Source organism: Dermacentor silvarum, chromosome 3 (assembly GCF_013339745.2).
Source record: "Dermacentor silvarum isolate Dsil-2018 chromosome 3, BIME_Dsil_1.4, whole genome shotgun sequence".
Taxonomy (NCBI): domain Eukaryota; kingdom Metazoa; phylum Arthropoda; class Arachnida; order Ixodida; family Ixodidae; genus Dermacentor; species Dermacentor silvarum.
The window spans coordinates 187,477,333-187,489,337 of NC_051156.1; the positions used below are offsets into that span (position 1 = coordinate 187,477,333).

Here is a 12,005-nt window from a genome sequence, read left to right on the forward strand (position 1 = left end):
TAATTCAAGCTCAGCTTGTCAGCACGCATGCGCCCGACTCCAATGGTGACCCTAGCAGTAACTCTAATAGAGATGGCATCTGTCTTGGCAGCGCTTAGGATACAGTGAATGCGTCGAACACACGTCATCTCCCATCGAAAAAGCCTATTTTCGGCCTGCCCCAGGAATATCTCAAAGCAAGAGCGATAGCTGACAATACATTATTACAGCATTTACCAGATTCTAATGCACACCTTTTTTTCCCCAAAAGATTTGTTTAATTGCTCGCGTGATGCAATCAAATACAAAACCAAAATGACGTCCACAATAGCTTACCATTAGAGCCAGCCTAACCAGCGTCACCGTCATCACAAGATGGCAACCATGGATGGCAAGTGAACACGCATAGAATGACGAGGATAGGCCGCTTTCAGTTACAAACACTCATTCAAACTATAAATTATGTTACGTCTTAAGCTAGCGGCAAGTTGTGTCACGGGTTCTAGGCATTCGAGAGAATTGCATTCGTTGCGGGACAAACTAGCGAAGTGATTAGTCTAGACGTGGACCAAAATCCCATTTGCAATTGTCGCAGAGTAGTTTAATAAATGCAAAATATCAAGTGCGTTATGGGACTTGCGGAGGACATGTGGCTCTTAATAGAGGGCGATAAAGTGCTACTCTTAGAGTGATGACAATGGACATTCGTCATCACAGTGGATGTCACACAGTGGGAATAAATTCACTGTGTGACGGTAACATTCACTGGTTTCGTCTTCTTATTGCCAAAATCGGAGGCATGCTATATTTGTCTTGCTAAAAAATCAGGTGCATGTTCGGTTTCTACTTTGTTTAGGAGCTCTAATGTCAATCCTTTGTTAGTTTTACACATATAACCCTTAGAAAGTGGGTGCCTGTTCGATTCGCGGGCGTGTTAGAATCAGAGCAAATACTGCCTAATGAATCAGCAGTATGTTTCTGCGTTTTTTATGCCCCCTGTTTAATTCGACCCACCTGATAATTCGATCAATTTCATCAGTCCCATCAGGGTTGACTTTATGGATGTTGACAGTATTTGCTTAAGTGCTCGCACAAACCTGCTCCGAGAGCCACCTCATAATTGCACTTCTCCAACTTCCAGTTAGCAACGTCCAACACTCTCTTATTCAAAGCTTTCTGTAGTGTACTGCGTGTACTTAGCTCGGCGAAAAATAAAAGCAAACAAGAAACTAAAGGATTAGTGAAAACGTAGGAAAGGGCTAGATAAAAAAAATTCAAACGCTTACGTCATGTGCACATTTGGCATGCCCTGTGCAATACAGTTAAACAAGACCACAATGATGAAATGTTGACACAGAGGAACACACAAAGTAATGATTGTGAGGATGCGAGCCAGATTTTAAGCTCATAAACACGGTAAGGGTAAATAAACAAAAAGAAACAGAATGCATCCTCAGAAATGCCGTAAAAAAAAAATTGTGACTAGAGTAACAAACAGGCATGGAGGAAAGAAAAAACTTAGGAGGGAGCATCACGTGATAACCTTAAGTTTAATCATAAAAATATAAAAAGGAGGATTCGTGGGAAGAGCACCCAAACACATCTTTGCTCCTGTGATGGCAAGCGGTCAGTCGCTTCTGGCCACTCAAGGCGCCTGCGGTCGGTCTGTCGTCTGTCTGCTTGCCTGCTGCACCACTCAAAAGTTGCAATGCACAGCTAATCACGTGGACGCTGTAGGGCAAGTGTTGCCATTGCAATGGCGACAATGTTTTCAGGTATCGAAGCCAAAAAGTAAAGGCAGTAGTAGGAACTGCTTAGTAATGTAGCAAGCAGTTCAAACAGGCAGGAGAAAGAGGCGGCAACAATGGCGGCCGCAGGTACTCAAACCTACCACGGACCAAACAATGTGATATGTCTGGAAACACTGCACAGCGCACTTTTTGTATGATTCAATGTGCTGTGTGCATATTGGGCGAATGAAAGTAGGAAGGGAACGGCATCAGAAAATGTTGCCTTGTGAAGGCTGACAGCCCCGATATCACGTTTCCTTCCAAGTCTTTTCTTTACTCCATGCACAGATGTGAGTGGTAGTACAGCATCGTAGATAAGCACTGTGAATGACTCAAACACAAACATTAACCATGATGCAGCGTGCACTGTGTGTTATTGGTTCTCGTTTTGATTTGCTGTTTGTCTTCACCATTGTTCACGACGAAGTAGGTGAAAAGATCAATCGTCAAGGGAGACTGAAAGGAGAAAGCAAAAAAAAAAAAAAAAGAGCCTGTAGAAAAAGTGCAAGAAGAGGTGCTACACTCTTATTCACCTTCACCGCAGTATGTCTGCCCATTCTGATTGTCTGTCGGTTCCTTTACCACAACAGATATCGCCAGGTGCATATCAGTGAACATCCATGCAACTTTCAGCAGCATCGTAGACAGTGAACAGCTGCCAGTGTTGCTTAAGTTCTTTCATCTCGCTGCTGGTTTACAAATGCCCAAGGCACCACTATGTGGTACGGTGAAGACTGTACTGCATTATTCAGAAGGTGGGAGAAGGGGGGCCAGGAGGAGGTGAAGAGTTTCAATCGAAGACAAGAAATCGAACGGGATTAAGAACACAACTCCATTCGGCCGCATACAAAAATTCCTTTGCTCTTACTGCTGGCTTGTTAGCACTCAAATCAGACACAGACACTGCATTCTGCAGCCTGTTTCATATGCACGTTCAGCTTCAGTACTCGCCTCAGTCTTCAGCCGAAATGAGAAACCCCAGTCCAGCGTGAACCCTCAAGTTTGGTGACCTGAGTGAACTGGCGATGGAGCCAGGCACATTCCATGCATTATTGCGCGAAACAGACCTCAAAATGTGATCCCCATGGGCGCTTTGAAAAGTAAGGAAGCAACAGTAAGGTCGAAAGAACTTACAAATTTTGTTAACTCAAATGCAGATGTCATGGTACAGTAAAGGAAGGTACCATCTTGAACAAAGAAATTGCGCAAGCATGCCAATCACGTACATTGGTGGCAAGTGTTGTGGATGCAAGTAGCATGTTTAAGCATGTTCATTTACTTCAGTCACCTTCTATTATATATTGCCAAGATTAACTATGGTGGACGGTGTGAAAGGTGTAACTATTAACAGATGCCGCTAGTTGTGTCTCTTGGCTGAAGAGAATAGGAAAAAAAAAAAGGGTAGTAACCTTTAGGACAAAGTCAGGTGGCGTCCCCGGCTTGACCATTTGCCTGATGACGCCATCATGATGCGAGTGAATCAGTGTTTCGTCCAAGTCTAGGACTAGTATCTTCCGTTTCACCAAGCCTGCGAGCACAGAGCAAGAGATAGCATCAGATGCTAATCAAGGCATGTGACTCAGTTTTTAAATTTGAAAAGCTAGGAGATCACTCACGGAAAGCTATAGCAGATGCCACAGACCACTAGCACATACGGTACATTAAAAAAAAAGGAGCAAGCTAGAGCGAACTGTTACACGTAGTTTTCACTTGATACAATTTTACGGATCTGGTTCTGAAGTGTGTCACTGACTAGCAAACTTTAGAGTAACATGGCTTTAGAGTCACAAAGCTTTGATGTTACTTATAAGAGCAAGTGTTACATGACAAAATTTAAGCCTTTTTTACGGATGCAACCTGCGCTGAATGCCACTAGTGGCAATTGCGCATTGCTACCCAGATGCATCACCAAAAGTCAAGTTCATCCCTCCACATTTCATGTTGCTGCGAGCGAAAAGCTAAAAAGAGGGGTTTGCTGCATCCAAACATTCATCCCTTCTGTTAAGTCGTCCATCATTTTGTCACCGTGTCACCTCATCCTCAGCCTTGCCATTGGCATACCTTCCAACCTGTGAACTTTGAAATTCCATACCATACTGAGGGAAGGAGGAATAGCATGCATTTTTTTAGATTGCCTTGAGCACATGCCCTTTCAGGAATACACACACACACTTTACTAACAATGATTTACCCTTAGACGCAGCACACAAGCAGCAGCAATCTCGGAACAGCAGAGACTGACAAGCAATAGCTTGTTCTTACATCGCAGTGACTTTTTTAGTGACTTCGCTGTTGGCCATTTCGCCTGCTTCAGGAGCTTGCCTTCAGAAACGTGGCGGAAGCAAGTGCCCTTCTCGCTCGTTTCACAATCAGAAGACTTCAAACAGAAGGTTCAGAGACCAACGAGCAATACTTCATTGTGGGACATAATTTCTTTTTCGTAACAACTAGGCGCAAGATTCGTAAATTGAGCCCAAATTCATAAAGTTTACACAAAGTTTGAGAGAGAGAGAGAGAAGGTACGTATAGTCAGGGCAAAGAACAACAAAACATTACTCACCATTACCACTGGGATTCTCATTTATGTCCCTGTGGCAAATGTGCAGTTGGGAGCTTAACACTCTGACCACTGCGCTATCGCATAGCTTCGGCACTCGGTAGCTAGTGCAGGGTTTTGCACACTGCAAATTGGTGTTCTTACGATGGCAGTGCCTACTGTGAGAACCGGTTGCCTGTTGCAGTAAATGAGTGCAGAGGGGGAAGAACTGCTGAAGTCGGGATATTCTTCTTTGACATCTTAACCTCTCTAACTACACCCCTCACACTATATGGAAACATTTCTCACAGTCATAACGAGTGAATGGAGTGAATAGAGATATATGGCATTACAAGAAAAGAAGGAAAGGAAATATTAGCAAATATAATCTGCTCCCCTCGTGTGTGCATACACATTCTGTCGGAGCTCTGTCTGCCGCATTCCTAGGTTTTTAACTGACCACAGGACACAATAAGTTAGCTAGCCATTAATATTAGTCAAGTACTGCAGCAAAGCCCCCCTTCCCCCCCCCCCCCCCCCCTCCCAGCACTGCACATCCATTTCTCGGTGGAGAACGCTGAAAAGTAGAAGTACTACTCACTTAGTCTATGCTTGGAAAGCGGAGAGAGGGGTAGAACGTCGTACTTGATTGTCTGGTGTTGTATGACCTGAAAGAAGTAAGCACGGACATTCAATTAGGCATGCTGCTAGACCAAAGTGTCGCACTGCAAGGAACATTTGCCTTATTCTGTCATCACACAAGTATTTTACTGCCAACGCCGTAATTTTTTACTGAGCTAAGCAGTTATGTGCCAGGTATTGAAATACCCCTGTAACACCCCGCTCCAATGCTTGGAAACAAAAATAAAGCTTGCTTAGGATGAATTTGCCCACTTGCAGAGGCCCAAAGTGACAGTGGCGTTAGAGTGAAAACCAATGTTGAGCATGGCTAATGTAAACATTCACTCGGTTGTATGACTGGGATTGCTAGGTCATGTGAAGGGGCATGTTGCAGAGGAGCTGCTTAGCGCATTCATTGACTTGGGAGCTGCTGAGTCTGTGTCACTCTTTTTTTGATGAAACTTATTTCAAACTGAGAATGATCATGACAAATACACAGAAGACCAATAATTTTAAAAAAGCAAAAGGCTGAACACAAAGACCACTATAGCGACGAACTAAAGGTGTTTCAGCTCCTGCATGGCCAAATCACTCATGAAATTACAATCTATAGCTTTATTTGTTTGTTCTATACTTTAGTTTCCTATCCTTTTATATACATATATATTTAATCTCAATGTTTAAGCATATTCATCTCGCTGTATCACTACTTCTTACTCAACTGTGCCAAGATTTATTTCATCACAAATTACTGTCCCAACTGATCATAAGCCAAACATAATATAAAGGCCCTGGAGTGTCTGAGTCCTGACAAATGGATTGCATGAATGGCTTAAGCAGCATCTCTGCAATAATGTTCAGTTACGCCGCTTCAGAGCACTTGACCATCCACACCTCTTGCATACGAAAAGTTGTGGTTACCATGTACTTCCTTTCTAAAAACCATAACACAGCAAGGAAGACAATACGTTAGTTTTGCGTGAGACAAGGCCCCAAATACAATGCACAATATCAATACGCAGTACACACTTATCAGCAGCACAGATAAGTTAGTATCTTATCACCAAGCAACATACTCAACAGTAACGCAATCATGTCGACTAAGGCGCTATCGCAAAGCAGGACACTGCGCACGTGTCGACGTGCAATTGTGAAGGTTTATCTCGTATCCTCAAGGACGTATGAAGCGTGCTACCCTGCCTAGTGCCCCTCGAGCAAGGGTTCGTGTTATGTTTGCAACAGCCTACCTGTAGATATTCACTAGCACTAGCGTGTTAAGTAGGAATGTAATGACACTTACAATCAGTCTGCAGGGAGCATAGCAGTCCTAATCATCACTATCATTCTATTTAACTCCACTGAAGAGCAAAGGTGGCCTGCTCCGGCGATCTACAGTTAGCTCTGTTCCGCGCCAACCGATTCTATCTCATGCCTACAAATTTTTTGATCTCACTGCACCACCTAAGCGCTCGGCCACACACAACTCCATATTCGTTGCCTCGGCATCAACTGCGTTACTCTTACAGACCCATCAGTTGGTTATCTTATCTACTCCGTGCATTATGTGACCTGCCCAATCTCACTCTTTTCTTGCTTATCACAACCATAGTAGAATGACAGCTACCTGCGTTTCCGCTCTATTCCGCACTGCCATCTCCGTGTCTCTCGACGTCATGACCGTCATTTTTCGGTCCTTTGTTCGTTGTCCTAATAACGAGTTTTAGATATACTAGTGTCCCTAACCGGTTCTGCATACCTAAAACTGCAAACTCCCTTGGATTCTTTTGCATTATTTGGGAAGCCTGGCCGATAGTATCCCTTAAATTTGGGTCCCTACCTCTAAAGCTCCATAATGCACAAAGTCTAAAGCAAGATGAAGAATCCCAATTTTGTGAGAAAATCCCTAAAGACACAGCAATCTTTTTGAAATAGCTCGGCATCACTTCAACTCGGACCAAGTGTCGAAGAGTTCTGTTTCTAACAGAGCATGGTTTTCTAGATTGTCAAGTCATGTGGGGGTTTTTTTGCTTTAGAAACTTGTGAAACCTTTCACCAATGTTTGAAAATGGTGCAACTCTAGAACAAGCACAACAGGAGCATAAAGGAGAGTACAAGTGCTGATTCGCGCACATTAAATGTTTTATTGAAAACAAAGCATTAAAAAGCCCCAAGTTGGCCAAAAAGGTTATGTGTTCCAAACAACTTAGCTGTATGGAGGTGGAAGGGAGAAAGCATACCTACAAGGTCGTCAAAATTAACAATATATAAAATAATCAAACTTGCATGACACATGGTCTTGCATTAACAAGACATGTTCCTGAAAACATGAAATGGTTCAACTACTTTTCTTGTCAGCTGATTACTATGTCGATGAATTATGGTAGTGTGAGCAAAGTCAGGAAATATCCACATGCAGCATTTTATTTCTTTTTCGCAAGTCTTTCGACGTAGTTAAATTTACAAAAATCCTGGATGGAAGCATTCAATCAGAGGTGGGAAGAGCTACCAAAAAAATTTTACATCACTGTTTATCATGACAATGTAATAAATAGTATTACATCTCTGAACACTTGCCTTTCACATTTTTTTTAGAACTTCAGCTGTCTCTCATAGCAAGCACAGAAATTTAATGAGCTTAATTTAGACAAGCGGTATGTTTAAGCAGGTCTATTGCTTAAAATATTGCACTTTTTTCTTGCAATTTTTAGACAAGCCACGCTGTTTACTAAGGTTTGTTTCGAGAAGGCTACTCGCTTGTTCACCTGAATAAAACTGGTCACCCAATGCTTGAAAAAGCTTTGAAGCAGCAATATGTACACACACCTGGGGCCTATACTGAGAAATTATAGCATGCACCTGAAGTCCGATCATTGTTCATATTCACGTCTTTAATTCCTCCCATAAAAGCCACGAGGCAAGGAAACATGCCACTCAATGACAATCTAACGAAAACCGACCTCGGAAAAATGAAATAAAGCCTGTGTTGGCAACACAAAAGAGCGTTACACAAAGAGTAACACAAAGGCAACAAAAATTAAGAGAGGTAATGAGTGTAATAGCGTCATTGTGTGTGGCACGAACACTTGCAACATCAAATTAGCAGCTTTAACTTAAATGAAGATCAATGAGAAATTGAATAGCGCATTAAACCACTCATACATTGTGTCAAAAAATGTTTTTTAAAAAATTGAAAAAGAAAGCAAGTCCAGTATGTTGCACGAAAACCATGCTGCGGGAATTCACCTTTTGCTTTATACGCTGCGCGTACGGAGCATCACTATCGCAGTACAAAAAATAAATGGCTCCGTATTTCAGGGGTGTATCGGAACGGTTGCTGCACAGCTGTGAGAACAAAGGCTACCCGTGACAGCTGTTCAGTGTTGGGACGTAAACAGCCTGCGGAGACAGCCCGATGGACTGCTTTGGTTTCGCATTATCCATTTGAATAGCGCAGTCTAAGAGTTGATGAGACACAGAACAAGGACACTATGGTTAGGCACCAGAACGAAGGTTTAGAAAGCTATTAAGCTACATAAGATGCATTTCCCTGGGCATGTTTCGGTAAATGTACTGCAGAAGAAGGTTGTTCATAGGGAGTGGGTTCCTGTTACCTGAAAACATGCACCACGATTAAGGAGAGTGCCAATTCGTAACATTATGCTGCCCAAAATTTCTCGCATTGTACACAGCACTTTTCATTGAACTCTCTTCTCTTCATATTACGATTCTAAGTTACACACAAACCAATTCAACAAATGATTCGCTAGAATCACCAAAGTATATGTTTCTATAGACTGCCAAGGAACCCCTCTGTTTCTCAATTTCAATAAGCACTTGCACAACAGCTACAAGGCTTTATCAAGCATAATAGAAAAGAGCCATCTTCAACAAGCCCAGAATTCTTTACTCTTTGGTATACAGCACTAATGGCAAGTTACCAAGGTATTGTTCTCGAGTGCTGTATGGCACTATGCAAGTTTTTTTGTGCTTCAGTGCATGATAGATATAAATGCATTTGAATAGCCAATTTTAAAATTATCTATATGAATCTATATGATGAAATTATGTGCAAATGAACAAAATTACTTTTGACGGAACGAGCACGGCCATTTGAGGCTATTATAGAATAGGGAAGTAGTAAAGAGGTGATTTACTACCACAATTTAGTTATTTTACGCATATCAGTTAACAACGATAGCGCCCAGCTGTACAATTCAATAAACCATTCACTTAAACTGTGCCTCTCTATTAAGCTCCCGTAGAAGCGTTTTCATGCGTTTGACATCGCAAATGCAGCCTGCAGCGAAATCAGCGTGATTAGAGTCACAAAATTATTACATGAAGTTCGCGAGGGCTTCGGTGGGGACATCACTCTTTGATGCTCCTCAGTTGGTCGTGTCAGTTCTCTTACCGACAGATAGCGATCCACGAAAGAAGCGATGAAAGGATTCGTTAAAAAGCATAAAAATGATTACCCTATATACACGATTCCGTGCTTTGCGGCAAGTACTTTGAACCGCCACACTGAAGCACGAACATGAAGCTAGCGTGTTCATAGCTGGCCAAGCCCCTCATAAATCACACGCAATGCCAAAATTGAAATCCGGAGTTAATCGTATTTTCTAGGTCAGCACGATTCGTTAATACACCGAAATGCCAGTGCTCGGCGCGAAGCAATAAAGTGTTCATATCAGTAGGTTGCCATTACTTCGAACGTGGTAGAACTACCGAAGTTCCGTGCAGTGAAGAGCTCTTTCCATGCAAGCGACTACAAGAACCGACGAACGATGCTAGCAAATACTAGACTGCTACCAGTTGGAGGCAACAAATGTGTGACCCAGTCAATACTGAGAGCGTCACAGTCGATCGGTAGCACTTTTTAGACGAGAAATCAATGGCAAGGACACAGCGGCAAATCAAGGGAAAAGAGAAAAGCGCAGGCTTTCTTTCTTTGTTCAGTTTCTTTTTTTTTTTTTTTTTTTCCGGCGCGGTGCTTGGACATTTTTCGAGACTTGAGACAAAGTAAACCGAAATGAACAGCATTCTACTTGGCTTTAACAAAGCGACATATGCACAAAAAAAACGTGGACTCTTTTTTTTTTCTTGTTGCAGCAACGGATAGAAAAGTCGGAAAGGCAATGCACAGAAATCCACTGTCTCTCCAAAACGGTATCGCCGCGACACAAAGGTTGCTTTGCGACCTTGCGTCAACAGGTCGATTAACGCTCAAATCACTTCCTAGCGCAAGCTGCGACACAGTAAGCACGGAAGCCAGCAATACCAGCTGGCGACGTTTGAATGAATAAATTCGTTGGGCAAGCTCTCCAACAGTACTCACCGCTCGAACCTGTTTTCTAACAACATAACATATAAAACTCCATATCTTCGAAGCCAGTAGGAGGAAGGCGCGAAGTCCCATTTGCAACTGCTTCAACATTGGTAGAAGTTTGACGAGCACCCGCGAAATGCACAAATTTAAAAAAAAAATAAAGAGTGTACGACTATCCGAAACTTTAATTTACTTTTAGCGGAACCTCCAAATCTCACGGTTCGAGGCCGCCATGATACCGACCACGAGACGCGCCGACTGCGCAAGCGTCTGCGCACTGCTACGGCACCCCTGCCTAGCGGCGGAAAGTGAAAGTAGTGAAAGCTGACTTTCGCTTCTGAATCAAAAGTGCGCATTTTTAGCGTGACCAAGCGCTTCGTCCTGGGAACCTGCGTAGCCCTTTCTACTTTCCTCCTCTGTCTTTCTTTAGTTTCATTCAGTCATCCGCTTGAATTTGTTTTCGGCTTCCCTACCCGCCCACGACTAATCTTTAAATAACCGTTCGCTGCGCAACGCCCTGGCAAACGCCGCCGCGCTCACCTCAATCTCAAAAGAAAATCAGACAATGAAAACTTGTTGCTGCGCCAAGAAAAAAAGCTCTCACTCGTTGAACTCTACTTCTGGTAGCTCGACAATGGCAGCCACAATTGTTTCCTTCCCCACCTACTCCACGGCCTCCCCTAAATTGCATTCACCCTTGGCACAGCTAAGCTCATTTCTGTTTATTTTTTTATTATTTTATTTTTTTCAGCCTGAACGCAGAACCAAAGCTTGCGGGATTTCGTTGCTCGCTTTGCAATGTTGAGGCTTTGCATCACACTACCCGCATTTGGAGCTGCGAGCGCATGGTGTATGTACAGATTAAATGCATACATGATAGCTTCGAATTCGAAAGAATTCGCGGGCGCCGGCTGGGAGCGCGGCGCCCGTGCTCCCAGCCGGCGCGCACGACGTTTGGTTTGAAATTTCAGCTCTTTCCGCGGTGCGTAGTGGTTCGCAGACACGGTAGCTAGCGCGCATTGTATGAGCTGCGCCTATCGGAGGACGCGTATTCACGTGAGGGGCAACATCGTCGTCGGACGTGCTTGTTATATAATATCCGAAATTGGACGTGCGACGGTTGTCCTATTAGGTTGGATACTGGGACGTGATTGGATGTTGCGGGGGTTTGTTTATGTTTCCTTTATTTTCTCAGCAGCAATGAAAAACGGTGCTGTAGCTGAGTGTCTGACAAAACCCCAGTTCTGCCTGCCTAGCATATAGTACGTGACAAGTAAACAGTGGCGCACCAACTATAGTTCTCGAGTAGACACCAAGGACAGCATAGGGGAAATTACATGTACTTACTAATTTAATTAAATAAATGATAAATTAATGGAAATGAAAGGTGGAGGAAAAAAGAGCTGGCCGCAGGTGGGGCACGAACCCACGTCTTTGTTTGTTGGCTTCTTATGATGTATGTATCTTGATGAAGGCCGGACCCCGGCCGAAACGTCGAAATTAGATGTTTTTGCTTTGCTACGTGCGCCTGCACGTCGTTTAATGTATTAAATGCCGGATCCGACCAACCACTTCCTTCACACACACACACACACACACACACACACAGCTCAATGGTAAGAGCATCGCACGCGTAATGCATGCATGCGAAGACGTGTGATCGTTGCACACCTGCGGTCAGTTGTGTTTTCATCCATTTTAATTTTCCATTAATTTATCATTTCTTTAATTAAATGAGTAAGTACAAGTA

General features: G+C 43.2%; 1 protein-coding gene across 2 annotated transcripts in view; it reads right to left on the reverse strand.

Annotated features, from left to right (window-relative positions):
* Nucleotides 1-10,515, reverse strand: part of LOC119446261 (CTD nuclear envelope phosphatase 1A-like) — a 31,115-nt gene extending 20,600 nt beyond the window's left edge. The window contains exons 1-3 of one of the 2 annotated variants that reach the window (XM_037710645.2): nucleotides 10,265-10,515; nucleotides 4,907-4,973; nucleotides 3,179-3,297 (exon numbers count right to left, since the gene is read on the reverse strand). In XM_037710645.2, coding sequence (XP_037566573.1) covers nucleotides 3,179-3,297; nucleotides 4,907-4,973; nucleotides 10,265-10,363 — 285 coding nt within the window. In that variant the 5' untranslated portion in view covers nucleotides 10,364-10,515. Of the gene's footprint in view, nucleotides 1-2,302; nucleotides 2,509-3,178; nucleotides 3,298-4,906; nucleotides 4,974-10,264 lie in introns of those variants that run through there. The other variant, XM_049664045.1, reaches the window with a different exon arrangement.
* Nucleotides 10,516-12,005: the final 1,490 nt, after the last annotated feature.